The sequence below is a fragment of the Scardinius erythrophthalmus genome (genome assembly GCF_964197995.2).
Source record: "Scardinius erythrophthalmus genome assembly, chromosome: 14".
Taxonomy (NCBI): domain Eukaryota; kingdom Metazoa; phylum Chordata; class Actinopteri; order Cypriniformes; family Leuciscidae; genus Scardinius; species Scardinius erythrophthalmus.
Window position 1 is genome coordinate 7,963,765 of NC_138234.1, and position 27,927 is coordinate 7,991,691.

Sequence of the window (27,927 nt, forward strand, 5' to 3'; positions counted from 1 at the left end):
GCATGCATATTAATTGAGGAAGAGAGTCAGAGCACTGTGATTGGTCCGTTGGCAACTGCGTCACTCTGATCTGAACGCTCATTGGTTCGACGCGTGGAAAAGGACGGACATGTTAGGAGTCTTAGAAAAATAAAACTAGACAAAGCACACTGTGACAGCGAACGATCACATTTTGCTTCAAAATAAGCAATTGGATCAACAGTGATGAGACACTCAAGAGCCTCTGTGACTCCTAATATGGTTTTAAAGTCCACAGTTTATACAAGTTTCTAATAAAATTATCTAGATTTTTACAGTTTAAAAAAGAAAATGTGAATGGTGTTTCTTTGCAAATAGGACTTGTAATAATATTTCATAATTTATTTACCAAAATTAACCACATTTTGAAGGGTAGTATTCTAGCATGAAGAAAGTATAACAAAGAATGAACATAAAGCATTGATTCTTAGTATGACAATATTTAATCCTTCACAACCATGAGCAATAATTACACTCTTTAATTACATTATTCTCAAGTGTATTATCATAGTGTATTGGCCCCTAAAGTGCCTGCACATTGCCTGCACACTTTTCAAGTACCTCTCAATATAATGTACAGAACTGGCACAGTCACAGCAAACGCCGCACAGGTCAGGACTGTATTATATAGACTCGTTTTGTTGATGTGCGCCTCCAGTCTTTTCTCAGTTTGACCGAGGCCTTGAACGACTAACTCTGTGTCACAAACAAGAAGCGGAGAGTCTCGTGCTTGAATGACCGGCCTCTCCATTGGCCGAGACTGCAGGGTCGTCTTCACCGCTTGCATCTCTGTCCCGACCTTCCCGACGCCCTCCTCCAGCTGCTCCAGCTGTGGTTTCAGGCTCTCCATGAGCCCTTGGGCTCTTTTGCTGTGTTGGAGAATCTCTTGAATGGCTTCTTCTGAGGCACTAGATGTGGAAGTTGGGACGATGGCAGTCGCTGGCGGGACGAATGTTGGCTTGACTGTTTTCGTACCTTCTACGCCTCCTTTGACACTCACCCTGAGGGAGTCGATGAGGTTGCTGAGTTCATCTTGTTGCATTTTATGCATGCTGGCTTGGACCTTAATCGCTTCTTGAAGACTCACTGGTCCTTTCTGGGCCTCCAGCAACAAGCTCTTGAGTTCCTGCAAACGTACCCGGTTTATATAAGTGGAGCCCATCACCCCAATGACGGCGCCCAACACTGAACCAATCACGGACCAGTTTTTGGTACGTTCGGCCCTGGTCCTTTCTTTCTCGTGGCTCGCTCGCACCGCAGCCGAGAAGAGCGCAAACTTCTCTCGCTCGCCTTCTTCTGCGTTCTCATACGCCGTTCTGAAGCGCCGTTCTTCCTGTAAACGATGAAAACATTAAAGGGAAGGTGCAATCTATCTATGTACAGTACCGATCAAAAGCTTGAAAAAAATACTATTTTTTTATGTTTTTGAAAGAAATCTTTTCAGCTAATCAAGCCTGCATTTATTTGATAAAAAAAATACTGAAAAATAATTATATTGTGAAATATTATTACAATTTAAAATAATGGTTTTCAATGTTAATATACTTTAAAATAGATTTACTTTTTTCCGTGATCAAAGCTGAATTTTCAGCATCATTAGTCCAGTCTTTAGTGTCACATGATCCTTCAGGAATCATTCTAATATGAGGATTTGACGCTATTTTTTTGGGAATCTGTGATACTTTTTTAAGGATTTTTTGATGAATAAAAAGCTAAAAAGAACAGCATTTATTCAAAATAGAAATCTTTCTAACAATGTAAATCTTTAATATCACTTTTCTTTCAATTTAACACATCCTTGCTGAATAAAAGTATAAACTACTGACTTTTTCTTAATCAAAGAATCCTGAAAAAAGTATCAGAGGTTATAAAACATAATAAGCAGCACAACTGTCAAACACTGATAATAAATCAGCATATTATATGATTTCTGAAGGATCATGTGACACTGAAGACTGGAGTAATGATGCTTTCACAAAAATGAACTCTATTTTAAAGTATATTAAAATAGAAAGCCATTATTTTAAATTGGAATAATATTTCACAATATTACAGTTTTTTTCCATAGTTTTAATCAAATAAATGCAGCCCTGGTGAGCAGAAGAGACTTCTTTCAACACTTTTTTAGCGCAATTTTCCACCGGACAAAATTGCGATTGTTAACTCATGATTTCTGTTCTGTGCGTCTGTGCGCACCAATCTTGCACTTCTATCTACTCCTCAACCAGACCACCTAGAGACTTTGGGTTTTCGGCATTATGTTAAGGAAGGTCTAATCTCGGGAACGCAAAAAAAAAATCCAGGAAAAGATTTACTATCTCTTAGTGTTGTGATCCCATGAGGTGAGGAAATTGCGCTAAAACACTCACTGAGTTTTTATTACTTGTTTTTTTAAGAAATGAATGCGGTACTGTGGTCTTCCTCACCTGCAGTAGTTTGTGTTCGAGTGTGGCTAACTCTAAATAATGAGCCTCTTCACGAGAAACACGGTCCAAACGGTCCCTCACTTCCTTCAGCCGGACCTGTAGAGCCTCCAGGCTGGTGTGAGCTTCTCTGACGATTCCTCTGGCGATCATGAAGGCCTTTTCAGCCTGATAGCAATACATAATTCACATTATATTGACATATGAATGAATCCAAGAGTGAAAAGTGCACCTTTTTGGGTCATTTATCAAACGTGTACCTCTGTGACATTGGACTGCGCATCTCGGACTTCATTAAGCCCGACAAACTCTTCATAGCGCTCCCACCAGTAGTTGACGGTCACTGTAGTGGTTTTCACCAAATTTCGGCCCCATTGTTTCCCCAGATCTCCAGCATACGTTAACGCAGATGCTGTGCGCTCTTTCACAGACGTCATTTTATTCGGCTCATCTTTCGGGCTTTGTTGCTGTGTGCAATATGTTCTGTGGAGGTTCCACTGGACCGGGACAGACAGCTGGTGTCGGTGGAGACATGTGGAGACATGGCTGCTCGAAAATACAGTTTTCCCTCTGAACCTCATCGAAGAGCCTCATATGTAGGATATTACACACGTCAAATATAGAACCTGCAAGAATAAATACATTGGCTTTGTGAAATGATCCACAAGGTGCAATCAGTGTTCCTAAATATTAAAAATTATGTTTTCTAGCTCGAAAATGAACTTAATTTATATTTGCACTAGGCTATAAGAATGGATAAAACAAAAACACACTATATTGGGAGCAAATACATAACACAGGCAGGTTAACAATGATAAAATACGACTGATACATTTGATTTGGGCTTCAATTTGTATTTTTGAAAGAGCTTCTATGTAAAGTCCTAAGGACAGTTACACAACATATACACACAACATATAAAATAGTTTCTATGTTGGTAATTAAAAAGTTAAATACACAGCAAAAATATGTCTAATGTAAGTTAACTGTGACGCTGTTACATTTACATACATTATATTTACTTTTCCGAGCTAATGAATGAATAGTGTCGGTAAATAATGTTTAGAGTTCAAACTGAATTCATTTCAGGATTAAACCAACAAAACGCACCAGCGATTCTCCGTTTCGTCACGTTTCTTCTCGGGCCCCTATTTTCTCATGTTTACAGAAGACTGTATATATAGTCCATAAAATACCTGTCAAATTTCCTGAAATGTCATTGTAGCATGAGCGCATTTCTTTCAGGCAGTAGCTGGGGTTCTTTTGAACAGATTCATTTGTTAATGATCCAGTTGAACCGATTCTCAAAGCATTTGTAAGTCACTCGATTGCATTAACAAGCCTTTTAAAAAGAAACATAAAAAGTTCGCTTGGCAACACAACGGTGAGGCTTGGCTGACATGTTGGGATCGGTTGGGATCATAATCAACGCAAAATCTGATCTTTTGGGAACACTACGACTCAAACGAATCAAAACAGGTTTTGAACCAGTTCAGTTACACGAACCAACCTAACGAATCGATTCGCCGAATTGAATCTCTCTCAGGCACAAGACGGGGGCACTACATCCGGGTAACAGCTGGGGTCCTGACAGCGCGGAAAAAAGCATTAGCTATCTAATCTGAGCAACATGTCTGGAAGAGAAGGTAATATTAATCTAAATAAAAACCCTAAACATGACAGTTTGAGTGTGTAAACTTCGTAGGTAATAAAAACGCTAGTTTCCGACCATGCCAGGTCTTTATAGATTGTAAACATGTCGATATTTTAAAAATATTTTTTTTTGTACACGATGCTATCTGCGTTAGCTGTATTACAATATTTCACTGCATTTTAATAATTTTAAAGTTGATATCGGTCCTTTCTTTTAATGTTATACTAAAAAATCCATTTATATTTCTTATTACAATGTATATTTAATATTTTTCAAAATGTGAGTTAAGTTTGATCATGTTATTATGGTATCTAATATCAAAATGATTTATTCTCTGTGCAGGAGGTAAAAAGAAACCCCTCAAGGCTCCTAAAAAGCAGTCGAAAGATGTGGATGATGTAAGTTCGTACATTGAGGTTTGGTGAAGTGTTTATGCATAAACACTGAGATTATGGTTTGTGAACTGGACAGATCAGCTGAGTAAAGTAATGACTACATAAATGTATGTGTAAGAATGTAAAGTACATTGAAATGCAATGCAAGTCACTTTGGATAAATGTGTCTGCCAAATGCATAAATTAATATTTACCAGTCAAAGTTCGAACATTTTGAAATTATTGTTTGTACATTTTCTTGACACTCATTCAATGTTTTATTTACAAACTACAGGAGGACATGGCTTTCAAACAGAAACAGAAAGAGGATCAGAAAGCATTGGAACAATTGAAAGCCAAGGCTGCCGGAAAAGGACCTTTAAGTAAGAGACACATAAAGCAACCCATCATTCTTTCCTATTTAAATGAAGTTTTTTGCTTATTAATGCTATGTAGAAAATATTTCTTTAAAGTTTTTGAGTTGTTCCTTTTCTCAACAAAGTTTCTCCTTTGATTTCGTTCCACAGCTGGGGGTGGCATCAAGAAGTCCGGGAAGAAATGAATGTGTTTCAGTGTTTATTTGCTTGCTGTTCAAACCATCAACTTATGATTTGGGTCCACAATAGCAATGTCAAATGATTTTTTTTAGTTACTTTATATTTCTCATGTAAAGAAATTGTTAAAAGGAATAAAGTTTGTGATGACTGTAAATTTAAATTTCAGATTTTAATGTCTTTGATTTTCGAAACCTATTCAAAGCTCAGTACAATATCCAAACATTTCAACTTTAAAATCACATGTAAACAACTCCATTTCTAAAGTTTTTGTTGAAGCGTGTCCATCTTTATATTCAGCTCTACAGTCTCACTTTTCATGTCTCCAAATGTTTGGAACATCTTTGATTACCTGAAACAAAAATGTCTTTTGTTATTGTTTCTTTTCATTATGTAGTTTTAGTCATTTTGCTGATGAATTGTGTCTTATGTTTATTCTTCAGTTCCACCTCTACTGGATAGTGGTCACTCACTTTCAGTGCCTGTGAAGACATTAAATCTGTTTTAGTAACTTACTAAATCAGTCCTCGAAAAATTAAAAAACGTTCTGTTTATTTAAATGCACAGTAATAACTCATGTCTTTGTTAAGTGTGATTAAGTTTGTAAACCTGGTAGCCTACTGGGTCCGGGATTACATCATTAAGAAGACCGTCCTTTTATATTTTAAAGTCCTAATGAAACATTGAAAGTCAATTATTAAAGAGTTTATCTCTACCTTTCACACACAAATCCATCGTTTTCAAATTGTATATTATTTAGACTGTAAGTAGATCGTTTAATATCGTTCATGTTTGATAAACATAACAAGCCATATTTTAAACAAAAAATGTCATTCTTTTTAAGATTATGGTTATGTAGTTTATTATGTTGGCATAATACAACCGATCTGATTACCGAATGAATCTCATCTTAGGCTGTTTTCTTCAAAAAGGAGTCAATTCTGTTAGTTTCCCTTGGTAAATAATCCAAATTTGCCTCATGAATCCAGTAACGCTGGGAGTAAGTTCGGTAAAACTCGGCGAAGATCGTCAAAACATAACGGCGCACGAACCAATGTCAGCATTACGTAGAACGTCGATGTTACCTCTTAACCAATCAGAGCCTGGGAGTGTGTGCGCGCGCCCGCGCAATAGAGGAGCCGCGCGCGCACGAGCCATGAACACGGTGCGCAGAAGAAAATGGCCAAAAACGGGGATTTGAGTAACTTTGAACGTGGTATGGTTGTCGGTGCCAGACGGGCTGGTAAGAGTGTGTCAGAAACTGCTAAATTACTGGGATTCTCACCCACAACCATCTCAAGGGTTTACAGAGAATGTTCCGAAAAAGAGAAGACATCCAGTGAGCGTCAGTTCTGTGGGAGAAAATGCCCGGTTGATCGCAGAGGTCGGAGGAGAATGGCCAGACTGGTTCAAGCTGACTTAGGTAAAGTTGGTTTTATATTCGCACTTTTTTGCTTAAAAACTGTCTCAATAACAAGCGCAATAAAGCACATTTTTTTTGCGAAATAAAAGCAACTACATGATCTTAGGACAAAGATGGTGAACTACAACACTCTACACAATCGATCAAACTGGGCAAATATTGTTTTAATGGCATACATTAAGGGAGGGACCGTCTAAAAATGTCTATTTTTTGTGCAAACAGACAACTACATTTTTGCAAAGTACAGATGTACCAGCAAATCTCACATTTTGTATTCTAATGTTATTGATTGTACTTTAGCAACAATAAAAAGTGCATTATAATGATTGTATTTAGGAAACCTGCCTCACTGTACATAATGTACATAAATATTTTTAGAATGAAATTACATTAATTCACCAAAGGGATCTTTTACTATCCGAAGGTTGTAGCATGTTCCTAGTGACCAGTCTGACTTACTACAGGTGAGATTTTGACCCTTACTGTATGTACAGTTGACATGTTTTTTTTAAAAATTACTGTAATTCACCCTAAGTATTTTTTCGTGTTCCAAAGGCTGTAGTGCTTTCCTACGGACCAGACTGACTTACTACACACTACACTCCCATCCACTTTTAACTTCGTCTGTTCCTATACTTTTTAAAGACTAGAGATCGACCGATATGGATTTTTTAGTGCCGATGCCGATACCGATTTTTTTTCATCAGCATTAGCCGATGACCGATACGGGCTGCCGATTTTCTTGGGCCGATATTTGGAGCCGATACTGCATTTGCTCACTCAATTTAAATCATAAAAATGACACAATGATGATAACAAATGTTACAAGTCTCAATTTAAAAAAGGAACATTTATTGAACTTAAAAAAAAAAACAATATTTGACAACTATTAAAAACGTGAGGTAGAACAAGTAAAAAAAACTTCAGTGCTAAAATTACTGAAAATAAATATTTAAGCATAATTCAAATTCTTTAAGTAAATTCTGAAATAAATATTTAAGCATGAATAAAATAATTACACTATTGCACACAGTAGCAACAAGCAAGCAGCATAATAAACTGTCTTTGCTATGCAGCCATGAACTGCGCTCTCCATGATGACATGGAGGAAGGATTAATTTATTTCCTGCCCTTTACGACTACATATATTTCTGGAGATGAGAAATAAAAACCCGCCCTGTCCAGCTATGATCAGCTGTTCGGCCGAGTATTCGATGCTGTCGTATTATTCCACCACGCTTGCGGCATTCTGAAAAGTTGAGATGTTTTTATCTCGATGCGGCGCGGACGCGCTTGGAAAAAACAAGCGCGTCGCTTCCATTATGAGCGCGCATACCGCGCGCCTACATTTGAATTAATGAACTTGAGCGCGCAAAAGACGCGATATGTGAACAGGCCCTAAAAAATGTATTTGTTTTCATCTCAACACGGCATAGGAGCGCCTGGACAAACGAGCGCGCTGCATCGCATGCGTGTCGCAACCGCGACGCTTCTTTTATGAGCACACGTCCAAACCTCAGCCAGGTGGTCGCTGAATAAAACTCCCACAAATATCACAGAACAACGTCGGCATTATTTAATCCTATGACCAGTGTTCGTAACAGCTGCCGTATGCATATGGATAGCCTCAAACTTAGCTATTTGCAGCTCCCTAAATACAATGACAAGCATTTTTATAGGCATTCGCGTTTTCCATTTGGACCCACAAACTTGCTTAGTTGCACGCACATTTAGAGCAACGTGTTTCCACTTTTATGGTGTAAAAGTGTATGGCAATATTTCAGCTAAGTCAAACAGTTAAAATATGCTTTGAAAGTTTCAAACTTGCCGTTGTCTTGAAGAGGCTTCCAGCACTCTGCTAGTGTGGGAGGGGCAGTGCATGGGCTGCACGTGAACTGCAGCGTCTCCAGCAACACAGAGCTGCCTGCGCGCGGACGCCTGTCTGTAAATAATGCCGGGAAAAAACTATCGGCGAACACAGCAGCCGCGTATCGGCCGATGCCGATACACGTCAAACCCGCAAATATCGGCCCGATTTATCGGCCGACCGATATATCGGTCGATCACTATTAAAGACATGAAAATTTTGTATATTCTTGACATAAAACCTTGTAGATGGAGGGGAGCTTCAAACAGAGAGTCTGCAGGAGAATATAACGAAAAATAACGACAAAGGTCAGCTTGATTAAGATTGAATTTGGAACGTAAATCATTAAAACTAGCAAAAAGACCACCAATATAAAGATCACCAAATTGAGCAATGCCCTTATCTTGCCATTGTTTAAATGCTGAGTCTAGTTTGGCAGGGAGGAATGCATGATTAGTGCATATTGGGCTCTGAAGCAAAAGTGCTTGTCTTAAGTGCAAATGTTGGCGTATCTGAATCCATATTTTAAGAGTAGAATGAACAACCGGATTTGATGTATATTGTGCTATTTTAATAGGTAGGCTAGATGTTACTAGGGCTTGTAAAGAGGTTTCTGTGCAGGATTTAGATTCTGTTTCACACCAATCAGTGGTCCCTGATGAGTGCATCCAATAGATTATCTTTTGAACTTGAGCTGCCCAATAATAATATAAGAAATTTGGAAGAGCTAAACCCCCATCATCCCTATGTTTCTGGAGAAACTCTTTCCGAATCCTAGGAGTTTTCCCATCCCATAAAAAAACTGGAAATAAGTTTGTCTAATCTGTTGAAAAAAGCTTTGGAAAGGAAGATTGGTAGGCATTAAAATAAATATAAGAATCTCGGGATAACAGTCATTTTAACACAGTTCACCCTACCGGCCAGGGTTAGATGAAGAATCCTCCATTTTTGAAGATCAGATTTAAGTTTAATCAAAAGAGGAGTAAAATTATTTTCAAGTAGTCCTTTAAAGTTATGTGCAATATTAATGCTCAGATATTTAAACCCAGATCTTGCCAAGCGAAAGGGGAAAGCAGAGTCAGGCATATGCCTGGCAAGTGTGTTAACAGGCATGCATTCACTTTTAGAGATATTCAATTTAAAGCCTGAGAAGGTCCCAAAATTGTGCAAGATTTTGATAATATCATTGATGCATGATAAAGGGTCTGAGATGTAAAGAATCAAGTCGTCAGCATATAATGAGAGCTTATGTCCAACACCACACCTATTTATACCATGAAAGGTAGGTGTGGATTTTAATACCAAAGAGAGTAGTTCAGTTGCAATTGTAAACAAAAGGGGGCTTAATGGGCATCCCTGCCGAGTGCCCCTTGATAGAGAACAATCTTTGGATCGCCATTTATTAGTAACCACTGAAGCAACTGGGGAAGTATACAGAAGACGGATCCAGTCTATAAATCTTGGGCCAAAACCGAATTTATTCATAAAGAAAAAAAGGTAATCCCATTCCACACGATCAAATGCCTTTTTGGCGTCTAATGAAACTACAATTTCAGGGGTGTCCTGGGTAAAGAACATTCAAAAGACGGCGAACGTTAGAGAAGATGTGGCAACCTTTTATAAAAACCAGTCTGATTAGCTGAAATTATACTGACCAAGGGAGACTCTAATCGGATAGCTTATAATTTGGCTAAAATTTTGACGTCTGCATTTAACAAAGAAATTGGTCGATATGAACTACATTGTGTTGGGTCCTTCTCAGGCTTCAATAGAAGTGTAATCAGTGCTTCAGTAAGGGACTTTGGTAAAGTTCCCTGAGATAAAGAATATTCAAACATATTAAGCAAGAGTGGAGATAATTTAGTAGAAAACTTCTTATAAAATTCGATTGGAAAGCCATCGGGCCCCGGAGTCTTACCGCTTTGCAATGCTGATATGTCCGCAGATATTTCTTTCAGCTGAAGGGGGTGGCCTAAGTCTTTTTTATGCTCCAATGAAATAGTGGGGACATTTATGCTGTCAAAAAACTCTACCAATTTAGACTGATCCTTAGGGGTTTCTGATTTATAAAGGTTAGAATAAAAGTTCATAAACATGTTATTAATTGTAAGGGGATCAATAGTTAAATCCCCAGCATCATTTGTAATTTGAGAAATATGTTGAGCTGATGATCTGGATTTAAGTTGATGGGCTAACTGTCGACCAGCCTTATCACCGTGTTCATGGAAAAAACCTCGCGACCGGAGAATAAGCCATTCTGCTTGACTTGATGAAATTAAATTATATTGGGTTTGAAGATCGATCCTTTATTTATAAAGTTCTGGTGTAGGAGAAGTAGAGTATTGACTGTCAATTTTGGATATTACAATTTCTGTAATTCACCTAAAGTATTTTTTCATGTTCCAAGGGCTGTAGTGCTTTCCTAGTGACCAAACTGACAAACTGAAGGGGTTTTGTTTGTTTAAGGTTGCAGTACATTAATAGGGGCTACATTACTATTAACAGTAGTGACTGAACCTGTACGCATTGGTGCAGCAAATCTGACAGATAATGAACAGCAAGATCATGGAGGCATTCAAGATACTGTACAGTGCACTGTTTTATTTCTATTGTCTTTCTAATTGCTCATGAAATACCACTGGGATTATACATAGAAGTTGTACTTAATTCCTCGTGGTTAGAGTAATATTTCAATTTCACCTCTTCAAAATTTTGCTGTTGTTTATTCTCTCTTGGTTTAAGTTGTTCTTATATTATCATAAACCCTTTAACTGATTGTTTTGTCAAGTACTTTTTATTTTACTATATTTTCTTTTAGTGAAGTGACGTAAAAGTTTAAGTAAAACAAATGTGTGTGTTTGAATACAATTTTTTCAAATATTTTCAGTCAGGACTACTTTGGGTAAACAAAAATATTTAAGCAATTGAACATGTTATTTAATATTTATTCATTGCATTATGTAATTGGTTAACACACATAACTATAGCTGTTAGCGGTTTGTTACATAATTAATCCTTGTCATGTTTACCAGTGTGAACAGTGCCAAAGATGGTACACACTGTATGCTGCATTGGACTATCACCAGACAAGCTACCTGGAAAAGATGCCCAATGGTTGTGCTCACTGTGTACCTTAAACAGTGGAACATCATTAAAGAATATCTGCTGAAACTTCTGCTTTATTGTCCTTGTTTCAATATGGATTACCACTGTATATCTGTATTTTGGGACTTACAGTTAAAGACCCAAGGACCAGATAGGATTTATTAAGACCAGGCGTTAAAAGTGCAGTCAATTTAAGACAAGAGTCAGAATTAAAATAAATTAAAGGAAATTTTACTGAAGATGGTTTGCAGTTTCATCAGGCAGAAGTCAGCTTCAAGAATCACAAGGAGTGATTACTCCAGTGATCAAACGTAGGCCGCTTCCCCTTACATTTACAAAAATCACAGCAATTATACCCTTCACCAAGGTCTAATCTTTGTCATTGCTTCAGGTTGAATGATTCTGATTGGCTAATAAATAATCACACATTTTCTGCACAGATAGACTGAAGCATATCTCCATCAATTATGCGGCTGACATTCGGACCCTGAATTTAGGCACGTCGTGACCTTCCACACTTGTAGTGATTGTAATGAATAGTAATTGGACCAATTTTTGAGTCTGTAGGACCAACTCTATAGCGCCACCACCAGTTCAAAAATTCCACATTAAAAGGGTTATAGCTTTTGAACCCTTTGATCTAGATGTGAATGTAAATAGATGTAAAATGAAACTTAGTGCACCTGATTCCACTCATTATGGTGATCACAATCAATATCTTACATTAAGACTCTGCCCATTACAGTAGTGGCCATTTTGAAAAGTACAGTGTTAAATTTTTTGTGCTACTCCTCATTCAAATTTTGTTCAATTTTTACGAAAATTGGCTCAGATGATCTTTGGACCGAGCCACACAGAAGTGACTGAACAGATGTTTGATTTTTGCTACCGTTCCCGATATATTTTTCTCCAAATTTGACCTGTATTTGTTGCCTTATGGTAGTTAGCTTAGCATGCTAATTGGTTAGCATGAACCATGAACCATTCCGGTTGTGGGTTTGGATCCTGTGTGGCACATTCCCAGATCGCAAGAGGTATTGTGGCCTTAAGTGGTGGAAAAGTTGCTTCTGTTCCAGACATGGTGTCTATATGTGAACGAACTCGATAAATACAACATGCAGCAAATTTATACAAAAAAGATTCATTCTGAATTGCTTCTCACTTTGGACCTTTGGAACTATTGGACCTTCTTCATCTTGCCAAAAATGCAACTTCCCAGTGGCGCAGTGACAGGTATCTGACCCAGAGATAATGGGTTCGAGCCCTGCGTGGCATAATTTTAAAAAATTGTGTGTAATGTTGTGTCATGTCGATTCCTTTATTATTCAACGTTGTACTAATCTTTCTTCCTCTTGGATTAATCTATGTCTTGTTCATTCTATCATCTGAACTTCTGTTCATTTTGAGTTCATTTTCACCTGTACTTCTAAACCAGCTCTTTTTCTTCAATTTCTGCTGATTTTACTATTCCTGCTCTTGCTGCTGCTTCAGGGGCTTGGCCCCGTATCGCTGCTTGCAGCTATATTTCCACTTGTTCCTTAACCTGTAACCAAGAATACTAACACACACAGACACAGTTTCTTCAAGATTGGATTTGGTGAGGAGGAGAGTCTTCTCAAAACATTAAGATAACATGTTCTTTCTCTCAAGGAGAGGATACTTTAAATCTAACTGTAAATTAAAGACTTGGAAGAAATGGTCTCTAAACTATAGGTTTCAATGACTCCTGAGACCATTGCTATCAGGATAGCCTAGAAAAGCAGATGGATGTAGTGACACCTGTTAAAGAAGTCCGTATTTCATCTCTGGAAGCCAGGCTAAATTAGCAAGCACTTTTACTGCATTCCTGGCATGGGACAGACCCTTACGTTAGACCTCAGATATCAAATACAGACTTATATTTAATGATACATGAAATAACATTTTCGATAATCACACTGGTAATTTCTATAACAAAGTAAAATCTCATAAGCCTAGAGAAGTCATTCAACTCATTTGATATTTAGAAGGAAAACTATTGATTAATACCTTGATTATAATCACTCATTAGATACACATTAAAGCAGCAGTGTGTTCCAGAATCCACTTCTTCAGGACTTCATAACAAAAACTTAACTTGAATCATTACAATAAGGGTGTTGCTTATTTATAACGTTGAAAATATGATTAACCTAAAATATCTGCCTTTTTTTAATCAATGAAAGAATTGTGCTGTACAAGGAACAGTAGTTCTAATACATATTTTTACCTAATACATTTGGGTATTAGGTTAATTGAGTAGAGTGATTACTAGGAACACACTATAACCATTGGAACATAAATACTTTAGGTGAATTACAGTAATTTTTTTCTTAAACTTATTTGTTTATTGTACGTACAGTAAAGGAGGTATTGTCAAAATTCCACCAGTAGTAAGTCAGTCTGGTCACTAGGAAAGCACTAAATACTGTAAATTACTAATTAAATTACAGTAAAAATACTGTAAAGCACTAATTACTGTAAATTTTACATAAAACATATTTGCATACTGACAAATATCAAACCTGAAACTATTTTTACCCCGGTTGGCAACCTTTTTTTTTTTTACTTGACTATGTTCATGGTGCTGTCCACGTATGTGGTACTGAAGGTCCTACATGATCAAGTCTGCAACTTGGGTAAAGTTGGTTTTATATTCGCATATTCGCGGAGTTCCGCGTTCAATATCTCATGAGCTGAATATTGTTACTACACAAATAACATTGTTTTAATATTTAAATCTTCCTCAAAACGAGCTTTCCTTCGGGTTTGCACTTTGCAGATGGTCCCTTCTTAGCAGCCTGCACATAGAGATCAATGTATTTTGTCCAGTGCGAAGGAAAGATCATTTTGAGGAAAATTATGTTGTAGCTTCTGGTGTTTTATCTGTAGTTACTGTATATGTCATAGGTGTTTTGTGTAGCAACAACATTTAGTTCACGAGTTATTGAACGCGGAAGTCCAGGAATGTGCGAATATGAAACCAACTTTACCTAAGTTTCAAGCTGATAGAAAGGCAACAGTCACTCAAATAACCACACGTTACAACCAAGGTGTGTAAAAGAGCATCTCTGAACGCACAACATGGAGAACTTTGAAGCAAATGGGGTACAGTAAGAAATTCGGACGGTCTCAAGTAAATAGTGCAATAAAAGATGGGGAAAACGCTCCCTCTTCTGAGGAAAATGTTGCTTCTGAGGGGAAAACTTTGTCTGAGGAGTCTCAATTTCTGCAGCAACATTCAGATGGTCAGAATTGATCATTTTATTTATTAAACATTAATTAGAGTAATCAGAATCTTACCTGCCAGTCAAAGCTTGATGGTTTGCACATTTAATGACTTGTTGAATTGCACCCATTCCTTGTTTTATTTACAAACTACAGAAGGACATAGCCTTCAAACAGAGACTAAAAGACAAACCGAAAGTAATGGAGCGATTGAAAGCCAAGGCTGTTCAGAAGAAGGACCCGAAAGAGAAAAAGAAAGCAATGGAGCGATTGAAAGCCAAGGCTCTTCTTTAAGTAAGAGACACATGGCTTTATGCCTGTCATTCTTTAATGTCATTTAAATGCTGTTTCCCTAAAAACCCTAAACATGGCAGGACGATATATCTCCCGATCATGCTAGGTCTTTATAGATTGTAAATGCATGTCGATATATTTAAAAAAAATTTTTTTTTTTGTACATGCTATCTGCGTTAGCTGTATTACAACATTTCACTGCATTTTAATAATTAGAAAGTTGATATCGGTCCTTTTTTTATTGTTATACAAAAAAAATCCATTTATATTTCTTATTACAATGTTTATTAAATATTTTTCAAAATGTGAGTTAAGTTTGATCATGTTATTATGGTTTCAAATATCAAAATGATTTATTCTCTGTGCAGGAGGTAAAAAGAAACCCCTCAAGGCTCCTAAAAAGCAGTCGAAAGATGTGGATGATGTAAGTTCGTACATTGAGGTTTGGTTGAAGTGTTTATACATAAACACTGAGATTATGGTTTGTGAACTGGACAGATCAGCTGAGTAAAGTAATGACTACAGAAACGTATTTGTAAGAATGTAAAGTACACTGAAATGCAATGCAAGTCGCTTTGGATAAATGCGTCTGCCAAATGCATAAATTAATGTATCTACCAGTCAAAGTTAGAAAATTTTTAAATTATTGTTTGTACATTTTCTTAACACTCATTCAATGTTTTATTTTTAAACTACAGGAAGACATGGCTTTCAAACAGAAACAGAAAGAGGATCAGAAAGCATTGGAATAATTGAAAGCCAAGGCTGCCGGAAAAGGACCTTTAAGTAAGAGACACACAAAGCCACCCATCATTCTTTCCTATTTAAATGAAGTTTTTTGTTTATTAATGCAATGTAGAAATTATTTCTTTAAAGTTTTTGAGTTGTTCCTTTTCTCAACAAAGTTTTTTTCGTTCCACAGCTGGGGGTGGCATCAAGAAGTCTGGGAAGAAATTAATGTGTTTCAGTGTTTATTTGCTTGCTGTTCAAACCATCAACTTATGAATTTTTTTTAGTTACTTTATATTTCTCATGTAAAGAAAATGTAAAAAGAAAATTCTGACTCAACTCAGCGTGAGGAACTGGATGACACACAGGAGACACCCGATCCTATGTGGACATCAAAAAATGGACTCCACTGGTCACCCACTAATGCTCCGCTTCGTGCCAACCGAGATACCGACACCCGGACCGACACGTTACGCAACCGCTCGCATCGTGGACTCTAGGTCTGCATTCCAGCAACTGTTCACGGAGGATATGGTAAAATTAATTGTGGACAGAACAAATCTACAGGGGAGACGATCCGAGACAGATTGGATTAATGTGGATGCAAAAGACGTCGAGGCTTACCTCGGGGTGGTAATTCTGGCTGGAGTCTACAAGTCCAGAAATGAGTCCACCCGGAGCCTGTGGGATGACCACACAGGCCGGCCCATCTTCAGGCCCCATGCCCCACCGCAATTTCCAGAAATTCAGTTCTAATGTAAGATTTGATGACAGACTGACCCGACCTGCACGTTACGGGATGACAAGCTGGCGGCGTTCAGGCCAATCTGGGAAAAGTGGCTGCACCGCCTCCCCCTTCTCTTCAACCCCGGGGTGGACGTCTGTGTGGACGAGCAGCTGGTCGGGTTCAAAGGGCGCTGCCGTTTCCGACAATATATGCCCAGCAAACCGGCAAAATACGGAATTAAGATCTGGGTCACAAGTGATGTTTCCACGTCTTACGCATGGAAAATTCAGATTTATGCCGGGAAAACTGCAGAATGGGCTCCCGAGGTAAACCAGGGACAGAGGGTTGTGCGGGACATGACTGACGGGCTGGGGGGACACACTGTTACGACAGACAATTTCTTCACCTCTCATGCACTGGCAGAGGAGCTGCTGAAGAAAAAAATTGCTCTTGTTGGAACGATCCGGAGGAACAAACCAGAGCTTCCTCCACACCTCCTCCAAACCAGAGCGCGAGCACCCAGATCCTCCGAGTTTGCGTTCAGGAAGACCACAACGGCCAAAACGGGGGGGAAATGTGCTTTTGCTGAGCACCAAGCACCGCGAGCCCGATGTGAGTGGAGAGGAGCACCAGAAGCCTGTGATGATAATGGACTACAACCGGTGCAAAGGAGCTGTCGACAGCCTGGATCAGGTATGTGCTATTAGCAACAGTAACTCACATTTTTATTTATATACCTTTATGTATATTTATATTTATATATCTTTATGTGGTGTTCTAAAATATAGGCATATTTAGTACTAAGTTTATCATGCATTTTTTTTCCTCTTGTTTTTTTTTTCTCTTATAACTTAGAAACATGAAAAAAAAATAGATGCATGTTATTAATTTTTCCTTAATCTTTTTTTTATTTTGTAGGCTGTTGGCGCATACAGCTGCAAGAGGAAGACAAATCGGTGGCCGATGGCGCTCTTCTTCAATCTAATAGATGTCTCTGCTTTCAACGCCTTTGTCCTGTGGGTGGCTGTTGAACCTTCCTGGAACCAGGAGAAAATTTTCAAAAGGAGGCTGTTCCTGGAGCAGCTGTATCCCCAGATGGAGAGGAGAGAGCGCCTCCCCCGCACACCAGCCGCAGCAGCCATGGTTCAATTACAGCGGAGCGGAGAGGCAAGTGGGTCTGCAGACACCCATGACCAGAGGAGAAGGGGGTGCAGTTTCTGCCCTAACAAAAAAAGAAAAATCACCACCACCTGCTCAAAATGTGGCATTTATCTATTTATCTGCAAGGAGCATACGTTGCAATTCTGCAGCTCCTGCAAATGAGAGAATAAGCTAATTTTGTTTTGAAGTTTTTAATATGTTTTATGTTATATAATTTAGAAAAATAAAAGTTCATGTTCATGGTGATCTTGTAGTTTTGCTTTCTTTCTAGGGCAAATTTTGATGTGTAGAAAGAAAGGCACAGGTTATAGTCACCTTCAGGAAAAGGCTTGCAATACTGCAGATGTTTGCAGTATGTCAATTATGTAAAATGAGCAATACAAATTGATGGTATAGTCACCAAAACTGAAATTTAAAAGGTTAAAATCCTGAAATTAAATAAATATTTGGTAGTTATGATGAGAACTGATGCTGGTAAAAATATTGAAGTTAGTAAAAGTTGAAAATAATCCTAATATATCATATTTTAGGCAGTGTTTAATGTGAACATTTTTGGTCATTAACGCGCTGAATGGTGTTTTTTTTATTTTTTTTTATCTGACATAACACAAAATCTTTAAATGCACCAGAAATAATGTTGCCGCTAATCATTGACATATTCAAGACTGTGATAATCCAAAGTTAAAGTTTTCTCTTTGCATTTAGTGTATGGAAAATAATTACATTTTTGTGTTTTTTCCTCTTTTACAAATTGATGGTATCGCCACCAAAACTGGAATTTAAAAGGTTAAAATCCTGAAATTAAATAAATATTTGGTAGTTATGATGAGGACTGATGCTGGTTAAAATATTTAAGTTAGTAATAGTGGAAAAAAAATTATGGGGCAGTGAAAAATTATTAGGCAGTGTTTAATATGTGACCACTTCTGGAAGTTGAATGGTTTCGCAGAATTTGGAACAACAGCGTTCAGCATATCGTCTCCATAAACCACAATCTTGTGCATGAACGTGCTATTAATAACAATGATATCATAATTTATATTTATTGTAAAGTGTAATTATGTGACACTATCTGCAGAAATACAAGCAATTATTTCATACATGCTTCTCCTCCCTTGAAGGACTATCAGGCTTGAGGATAAATAACATGTTATAGACTTCAGATGATGGGATCATGGTGGCAAGCTTTATGCGTGCGGTCTTCAGCTTGAGTGCGGCTATATTACGTAAACGCTCATTATCCTATAGGGTATATAGCCTAAGTAATTAAATTAATATAAAGGGGCGATTTGTCCACGAATGGCTTAAATGAACAACTACTAGTCAACTAGAAAAAAATTAGTCGGAGGCAGCCCTTCCACATATTTTCTAACCAGGCAGCAGGCCATTCTGGGTTGAGCGAGCGACCCTGCGGAATGAGCGAGCGAGCGGAATATTCAGAAATGCGCTCTGATCGGAACAAACCCGAACCTCACTGTCTGCTGAACTTGCGCAGAAACATCAAAATAGACATAACCAGCTTTTTAAAAAAAATGAAAACTAAACATTTAGACTATTTTAGTACAAATTGAGCTTATTGCTGATTTTTTATAATTCTTGACAAAATTAGAATATATTAAGTTTTTTTTTTTTTTTTTTTTTCTTGGAGAAAAGTTTTGGGTGGGCCTGTTGAAAAGTGTGTGGGCCTAGGCCTGTCAGGCCCACCCATAATGCAGTGCCTGGCGCGAACAAAAAAAAGACCCTAATTGGCCCATAAGAAACATTTTTTTAAAAAATGTGAGGGGGCCTCACACAAAGAGCAGCCTGACCCCTGACCACCTTAATCCGCCCCTGCCCACCCTCTATGGGCGGGTTGAAAACATGCGGGACAGCCCCTCCTACTGGTTGTAGTCTTTAGCCTCTGGCCAAAAAATCCTCTGATGATGTAAAATGACGATTTTTGTCATCTGAGGATTTTTCCCAGACAAAAAAATACATAAATCTCTCATCTCAGAGGGATATGAGGGTGGAAAGCACGGTCATTCAAAAATACTACAGATTTTCTACTAATACAAAGCTTAATGCTAAAACCTGAAGTATCCCTTTAAGTAGTGGGGTTACCCGAGCTGTGGGAAAGGTACCAGTGTGAAGAGAAGTGTTAATGATGTAAGTATTGAATTTTTAATAATGAAAATGTGTTTGAAATGTTTTGAATTGAAATATTCAGAGCTTAAATATTCAACCATGCTGAATTTCAGCCCATAAAAATACAATGCATTAAAAAATGCAAGCATGGTTAATGCAATGCAGTGCAATTTAACAAGCTTTTTTTGTTTCAAAAACATTTGGCATTATTTTACTTCCATAGCTCTGGTTCACGCTGTCCGGAAACGTCACGTCCGTTACCAGTTGCATGTGCTCCGATGTATTATAAACACAGGCGTCAATATTGCCTTATCAGTTTCAGCCCGAATCAGATTTAGAGAATATTAGAACTTGTGCACGAACGGCTGTTACAGGACGTTTCTGAACGGTATGTTTTTTTTCTGCTTTTTGTGTTGATGTCTCATACTTTTTATACGCGGTTATGTGTAAATGCCACTGTTGTTTATGTTAAAACACGCAAAAATGTCCATGCATTTCATAAAATCGTTCTACCTCATAATATTACAATCCTCGAAGGGATTATTTGATCAGCACTCACACACACACACTCTCTCTCTCTTTCTCGCACACACACACTCTACAAAACGAATGTAGCCATCAAATACCTGTCGTCAGAACCATGAGCACATTACGAGACTATGATTTTACCACAGTAAAGAAAATGTTAACATTACCTGATGCCAACAAACATCATTCAACGATCGCTGGTGGGATTAAAATGAAGTTTGTATGTGTTTGAAACAGCGTTGCTACAACATAAATAAATCGATAGTGATGGAAAACACATCAACAAAGCATAAAACGTACTTGCATGTTGTGGTCCATAAACAACAGCTTCTGCTTTTAAAGTGGGAACTGCTCCATCTTTCAGGATTAACTTTTTTGTGAATCCGGTGTGAACTCGATTAGATGCAGCAACTCTTCCTCTTCTCAACATGTGTGTCTGCTGTATAGCTACTACTAGACCTGAGTGAATTGATATAATTATTTTATGCCGTGTTTTATCCATTAATAAAACATGAACAAATGCATACAGTGATCTAGAGTATTTGTATTATCTGGCAGACATTTGACAGTAATATATTATTTAGCCACAGCCACAAATGTAACACTAAACTGAAAATGCTATTTTAGTTTAGAAACATAACTGTATAAGAAACAGTCAAACAAATACATCTATGAATATAAATAAAGTGTATATGAATAATATTTAAAAATATATATCTCTTTAAAACTTAATGTCCAGAAACAATTTTTTTTTCAATAAAAGGCATGTCAGTTTTATGTACAAAAGAACAAAAGAAAGTGCAACAGTAACTTATACTTAATCCAAGTAGTCCTTTAAAAACACTAAGTGCAGCCACAGTGTAGTGAATTAAAAGACTTTAATAGAGTACACAAATAAACCTCAACTTAACAAGTTACGATTCAACAAGAGCAGTATTAAACCCAGAATGAAAATATACATATTTCAAGTATCTCAGGTAATATCATTCCCACAACCTGTTGCAATTATAAATTGTCCTTCCTGTACGTTGTTTCAGGGTTTAACCAGTTCAGTCCTGGATCCGTTTCACTGGGCGTTTGCTATTATCAAAATCCAAACTTCATCAAAATAAAGGTATTTCTAGAAAAAATCACTCTTAGACTTGTCTTGACAGTTTTCCAAATCTCCACAGAATGGTTTCGTTTTACTTAAGAAAAATTGAGAATAATACCAAGACAATAAATTCAAAGAAGGGAAAAAAATAATAACAGAAAAGCGTGTAGGTCTTCAACCGAAATTGCGGTGCTCAGAAACAGGGAACAAAGCCTTTTATACTGTCCCTGTCATTGGGGAAATGCAAGGCAAGTTTTAATCATGCGTCAAGCGATCCAAATCTCTCCTGCAAATGTAATATTTCACAATTGGGGCTTTCAAATTGGCTTTCTGACATAAACTCTTCAACAATATTAACTTTTTTATTCAGTTTCTCCATTTGTCTGAGAACGCGTATCATCTGCTTGCCGTGCCGGGGAAGTAATAAATGCGACTGAAAACATTGATATGTAATATGAAGATGGGTCCTTGCGTGTTTTCGTCTTCCTTTTCTCTGTTTTCTTGGCTTTATGGACTTTTCTGGCGTGGTCTTTCTGGTGTCGTTCAACTAAAAGATTGTCCATAAATATTTCAATTTTAGCTGTTACTTTGAGACATGTAAAAAGCCCTGCCCCAACACAACAAAACACTTAAATTACATTCAAGGATGTTTTTTTTTATAAAAATAAAGTTATACTAACTTTACAATTGCATAATCATACGTATGTGTACGTAGTGTACATGTGGTATAACCTCACTTTATGTAAAAAAGCACACGTATTCTCATGAGATCACGTTGATTCAGAGTTGGCGTCATCTGAAGTCCTGTCAAGAGTTGGTCTCTTCACAGGTGTTGGGCATCTCAAGTCTTCATAAGAGGCTGGATCCAGACTGGAGTTGACGTACTCTCTAGTTACCTTAGGATGGGCATCCCGAGATAAAACAGAGAAGCAAAAGGAAAATAATTAGCTAAGTTGCTGTTCGCAACATTAAGCAAAGATAATCATCTAACTGTCATTGAAGATTGTCTGTATCTGCACATAAAAACTGTTACGTGTTAGAGATCTAATTACCTTTATGCAATGAATGTAGTTATCATAAAATCAAACCATGTTTCAGTTCATAGTTATGTTGCTGTAGTGGTTGAAGATGAGTGGCATTAGTGTTTGTTTTTTGTATTATTGATGTTTTATCCATGTCAAATTGAGAGAAATAACTGTATCATCTTTCAATTGAGCAGTTTTATAGGCTTTTATCATATCTCCTGACGCAAATAATGAGTTTCTAACAGCAAACACTCTGAATAAAGTGAGATGATCTGCTGATGATCCTGGATGCCTTGTTGAGTGAGTGTTGATAGTCTGAGGCTCATCAATATTAACAGATCTGCTGAAAACACTCTTTATTTCATGACAATAGTTCCTGTTTTCACCTCATTTATTATGCTGATGTCTTCAGATCTCCTGTAAATTGACACTTAAAGCTCATTTCATTGGTGTCAATAGACTGAGGGTATTTTATGGTTTCTATAAAGAGATACAGACATAAATGCTTAGATGTGTCATTTAAAACAGACTCCGTAACTGATAACTTTGATTTTCAGCTTCTCCTACAGTGAAATTCATCATCAGTGAAGCTCCTCCCACATCAATCACATCATCAGTGAAGCCCCTCCCACAGCAATCACATCATCAGTGAAGATCCTCCTACATCAGTCACATCATCACTGAAGCTCCTCCCACTGTAATTCTCCAATAAATGCTGGAATATTCCCATCAGTCTACAAGTGAAGACGAGCAGCAATGTATCAGGAAGAGCTGATATCTGTAAAGTCTTAAGTTTATTAAAGAGGACAGTGAGAACATGAGTGATCCACAACCCTGCAGAATGAAACACGCTGAAGATACTGAAGAACAAAGAGGTTGGTGTTTATTCTTCATTCATTCATGATGCTGAAGAACATTCATGTTAGAAACATTCAAACACTTCATCACTTTTATACAAACAGGTAAACTATGAAATAGTAACTATGAATGAGGCGTTTAGCGCGGCGTGGTGGACTGGCGCGATACGCGCAAATGATTTTATTTGGTGCTTTTTGCTCATTCACGCGTCTGACACCCGAGTTGAAAAATCTGAACTTTGGCGTCAGTTGGCACCGCGTTAACCAATCAGGAGCCTGCTTGCTTGGTGCTGTCACGTGGTGAAGTAAAAACAAAGCACATCTTTTATCACATAAAAAAGTTGATTTCAATATATGAGACATATTCAATTTGTATTGAATGCTGTTTATTCCATATCTAAATCCAGATTATATGAAACAATATTATTCTAATGTAAAGACAACCAATATATTTTAGTGTATAGGCTAATAGTGTTGTGTGAGAAAAGGAAAAAAAAATCACAGGACAGGTTAATTACTTTTTGAGGCTGGCTCCATTTATCATCAATACAAAAATAAATTACAGATTATGTGCAGGGCCGTTTGAAGGAATTTGGGGGCCCCAAGCTAAATGGACATGGAGGGACATAATGTTTATAGATGGGTTACAGAAGTATTTATTAAGTAAAAAGACTGTTTGCTAACAGTTAAATGACAATTACCTAAAGATTAAATAACTAACAATTTACCATCTATTAATGATGGTTATTATAAAGTGTTACCGAAAAGATATGTTAGCATTTCCATGTTTTGATATTAGAAGGGAAGGGATGCAGCTGCTTTCACAACTACCAACACTGAAAAAAATGATTTGTTGAATTTAATAAAAAAATGTATGGTAAGTGGTTTCACACAATTGATTTAAGCTACATTTAAACAAATGCATTAAGTTTAACTAAAATTTAATAATTAACAAGACAGGGGTTAAATCACAGAGACACGTGGGCAAACTCGGTGTCATAGGCAAACATAACATGAACACAAAAGGCGCGTTTCCATTAAAGATTTGCGCAAAACTTTTTTTCATCCCTAAAAATCCATAAAAAAAACCTATTGCGAAATGACGGCATTTCCATTAACCGATGTTATGCAACTAAACGTAATTTTTTCCTCTCGCGATAAGTCATTCCAAAAATCATGGCAACGGATGTTGGTAAGATTATATATGACAGCCACATACCGCACTAGAGATTATTATTATTAATGAAAGGAAACATAGGCGTGTTATCCAAGCATTAATGGCAAGGAAAGACCCTTGTACTGTGAGCGGCACATATGAGGTGTTTCTGGGTTTTTCCTCACTCATTTCTGCTCCGAGGTCTTGATTGTGGCATTTCTTTGAGGTTTAGAATCCAGTATTTCTATCATTCTTTTGTCATTTATGAATTTAATGAAGAACTCTGTCTCGTATTCTGTCCAAACACACCGTGTCATCTACGTCAGCTGACCTGTAAATGCGCAAAAACTGTTTCCAGCCTGAAAAACCACCTCATGCGAGCATAAAAACTTTTTTTGCGATAAATGGGAGGTTTTGCGAAATTGACGTGTTTCCATTGAGCGTATTTCCAATTCGCAATTTCAATTTGCGCAGTTTGAAGGGTAATGGAAATGCGGCTACAGACACTAAACATGACAGATGTACTGGAAATGCAATTAAACTTTTTTTTCTTTCATTTCAGAGCTAATGGAAGAGAGCGAGGAGAGTGAAGAACTGAGTGAAGTGAAGGAGGAGCAACATGTCAAATCTGGAGAAAAACATTTGAGTCGCTCAAAGACTAAAAAGACACTTTTAAAGAAAAGAGTCAAGAAATCTTTCACCTGCACTCAGTGTGGAAAGAGTCTAACAACCAAACAAAGACTTGAGCGTCACATGAGAATCCACACTGGAGAGAAGCCGTTCTCATGTGATCAGTGTGGGAAAAGCTTCACACAAAATTCAAATCTTAAGGAACACATGAAGATCCACACTGGAGAGAAGCCGTTCTCATGTGATCAGTGTGGAACGAGTTTCTCAACCAAACAAAGTCTTGAGCGTCACATGAGAATCCACACTGGAGAGAAGCCGTTCACATGTGATCAGTGCGGGAAAACATTTCTTCAGGCATCAAACCTGAAGACACACCTTACGGTTCATGCAAAGGAGAAGCCACATTCATGTTCTGTGTGTGGAAAGAGTTTTTCACTGCTGGAAACTTTACATAGACATCAGAAAACTCATACTGGTGTGAGAGAGTACATGTGCTTTGAGTGTGAGAAGACTTTTATTTCAGCGAACTGTTTAAAACTGCACCAGAGGATTCACACTGGAGAAAAACCTTACAAGTGTTCACACTGTGACAAGATATTCAGTCGATCAGCACATCTGATATTACATGAGAGGATCCACACTGGAGAGAAACCTTACAAGTGTTCACACTGTGACAAGAGATTCTGTCAGTCATCAGATCTGAAAACACATGAGAGGATCCACACTGGAGAGAAACCTTACAAGTGTTCACACTGTGACAAGAGATTTAGTCAGTCATCAGATCTGAAAAAACATGAGAGGATCCACAGCGGAGAAAAGCCTTACAAGTGTTCACACTGTGACAAGAGATTCAGTCAGCCAGCAAATCTGAAATCACATGAGAGGATCCACACTGGGGAAAAACCTTACAAGTGTTCACACTGTGACAAGAGATTCAGTCTGTTAACAAATCTGAAATCACATGAGAGGATCCACACTGGAGAAAAACCTTACAAGTGTTCACACTGCGACAAGAGATTCAGTCAGTCATCAGATCTGAAAAAACATGAGAGGATCCACAGCGGAGAAAAACCTTACAAGTGTTCACACTGTGACAAGAGATTCAGTGTGTCATCACATCTGAAAACACATGAGAGGATCCACACTGGAGAAAAACCTTACAAGTGTTCACACTGTGACAAGAGATTCAGTCGGCCAGCAAATCTGAAAACACATGAGAGGATCCACACTGGAGAAAAACCTTACAAGTGTTCACACTGTGACAAGAGATTCAGTCGGCCAGCAAATCTGAAAACACATGAGAGGATCCACACTGGAGAAAAACCTTACAAGTGTTCACACTGTGACAAGAGATCCAGTCAGTCAACAGATCTGAAAAAACATGAGAGGATCCACAGCAGAGAAAAACCTTACAAGTGTTCACACTGTGACAAGAGATCCAGTCAGTCAACAGATCTGAAAAAACATGAGAGGATCCACAGCAGAGAAAAACCTTACAAGTGTTCACACTGTGACAAGAGATCCAGTCAGTCAACAGATCTGAAAAAACATGAGAGGATCCACAGCAGAGAAAAACCTTACAAGTGTTCACACTGTGACAAGAGATTCAGTCGGCCAGCAAATCTGAAAACACATGAGAGGATCCACACTGGAGAGAAGCCACACATGTGTGATCAGTGCGAGAAGAGTTTCTCTTTTAAAAGTCACCTGAATATACACATGAAGATCCATTCAGTGGAGAAACCACATCACCACACTCTGAGATCACAGTAAGTAGTTCATCTTGAATATGTTATTCCTCAAGACAAAGCACGCGTCAGAAACAGACTAAGCAATCTGCGTCCCTATACAGAAATGTATCTGTATGAATGTAAATGTACTTTGAAATGCAAAGCAAGTTGCTTTGGATAAATGCGTCTGCCAAATGCGTAATGTATCTACCAGTCAAATTTAGAAAATTTTGAAATGATGGCTTGACTTATTGAAATGCACACACTAATTCTATGTTTTATTTACAAACTACAGGAGGACATGGCTTTCAAACAGAAACAGAAAGAGGATCAGAAAGCATTGGAACAATTGAAAGCCAAGGCTGCCGGAAAAGGACCTTTAAGTAAGAGACACACAAAGCCACCCATCATTCTTTCCTATTTAAATGAAGTTTTTTGTTTATTAATGCAATGTAGAAATATTTCTTTAAAGTTTTTGAGTTGTTCCTTTTCTCAACAAAGTTTTTTTCGTTCCACAGCTGGGGGTGGCATCAAGAAGTCCGTGAAGAAATGAATGTGTTTCAGTGTTTATTTGCTTGCTGTTCAATCCATCAACTTATGATTTGGATCCACAATAGCAATGTCAAATGATTTTTTTTAGTTACTTTATATATCTCATGTAAAGAAAATGTTATAAAGGAATAAAGTTTGTGATGACTGTTAATTTAAATTTCAGATTTTAATGTCTTTGATTTTCGAAACCTATTCAAAGCTCAGTACAATATCCAAACATTTCAACTTTAAATTCACATGTAAACAACTCAATTTTTTTAGTTTTTGTTGAAGTGTGTCCATTTTTATATTCAGCTCTACAGTCTCACAAATGTTCCATCCTCTTTGATTAACCGAAACACAAATATCTTTTGTTACTTTTTCTTTTCATTAAGTAGTTTTAGTCATTTTGCTGATGAATTGTGTGTCTTATGTTTATTCTTCAGTTCCACCTCTACTGGATAGTGGTCACTCACTTTCAGTGCCTGTGAAGACATTAAATCTGTTTTAGTAACTTAAACCAGTCCTCGAAAATTAAAAAAAAAATGTTCTGCTTATTTAAATGCACAGTAATAACTCGTCTTTTTTAAGTGTGATTAAGTTCGTAAACCTGCTAAGAAGACCGTCCTTTTATATTTAAGTCCTGATTAAACATTGAAAGTCAATTGTGGTATTATT

The 27,927-nt window shown here is 37.5% G+C and overlaps 4 protein-coding genes across 6 annotated transcripts; 3 read left to right on the forward strand and 1 right to left on the reverse strand.

Annotated features, from left to right (window-relative positions):
- Positions 1 to 311: 311 nt before the first annotated feature.
- On the reverse strand, positions 312 to 20,665 carry ccdc51 (coiled-coil domain containing 51). 3 transcript variants are annotated; one of them, XM_081384272.1, is made up of 4 exons: positions 3,552 to 3,691; positions 2,702 to 3,067; positions 2,445 to 2,609; positions 312 to 1,351 (listed from the first exon to the last, which is right to left on the reverse strand). In XM_081384272.1, the coding sequence occupies exons 2-4, from the start codon at positions 3,020 to 3,022 to the stop codon at positions 572 to 574; spliced, it is 1,266 nt and encodes a 421-aa protein (XP_081240398.1). In that variant the 5' UTR covers positions 3,023 to 3,067; positions 3,552 to 3,691; the 3' UTR covers positions 312 to 571. The 3 variants fall into 3 exon arrangements, with proteins under 3 accessions (XP_081240398.1, XP_081240399.1, XP_081240400.1); XM_081384273.1 differs by having other exon boundaries at positions 440 to 1,351; positions 3,638 to 3,943; XM_081384274.1 differs by lacking the exon at positions 3,552 to 3,691 and adding an exon at positions 20,528 to 20,665 and having other exon boundaries at positions 448 to 1,351.
- tma7 (translation machinery associated 7 homolog) lies at positions 3,648 to 5,186 on the forward strand. The gene is made up of 4 exons (XM_081384282.1): positions 3,648 to 4,087; positions 4,438 to 4,493; positions 4,765 to 4,852; positions 4,997 to 5,186. The coding sequence occupies exons 1-4, from the start codon at positions 4,072 to 4,074 to the stop codon at positions 5,029 to 5,031; spliced, it is 195 nt and encodes a 64-aa protein (XP_081240408.1). The 5' UTR covers positions 3,648 to 4,071; the 3' UTR covers positions 5,032 to 5,186.
- LOC308701826 (uncharacterized protein) lies at positions 6,122 to 17,820 on the forward strand. Its single transcript, XM_081384281.1, has 6 exons — positions 6,122 to 6,446; positions 14,821 to 14,958; positions 15,327 to 15,382; positions 15,657 to 15,744; positions 15,881 to 17,107; positions 17,333 to 17,820. The coding sequence occupies exons 1-4, from the start codon at positions 6,203 to 6,205 to the stop codon at positions 15,708 to 15,710; spliced, it is 492 nt and encodes a 163-aa protein (XP_081240407.1). The 5' UTR covers positions 6,122 to 6,202; the 3' UTR covers positions 15,711 to 15,744; positions 15,881 to 17,107; positions 17,333 to 17,820.
- LOC308701821 (uncharacterized protein) lies at positions 19,937 to 27,809 on the forward strand. The gene is made up of 5 exons (XM_081384271.1): positions 19,937 to 20,087; positions 22,903 to 23,220; positions 24,921 to 26,757; positions 27,014 to 27,101; positions 27,237 to 27,809. The coding sequence occupies exons 2-4, from the start codon at positions 23,163 to 23,165 to the stop codon at positions 27,069 to 27,071; spliced, it is 1,953 nt and encodes a 650-aa protein (XP_081240397.1). The 5' UTR covers positions 19,937 to 20,087; positions 22,903 to 23,162; the 3' UTR covers positions 27,072 to 27,101; positions 27,237 to 27,809.
- Positions 27,810 to 27,927: the final 118 nt, after the last annotated feature.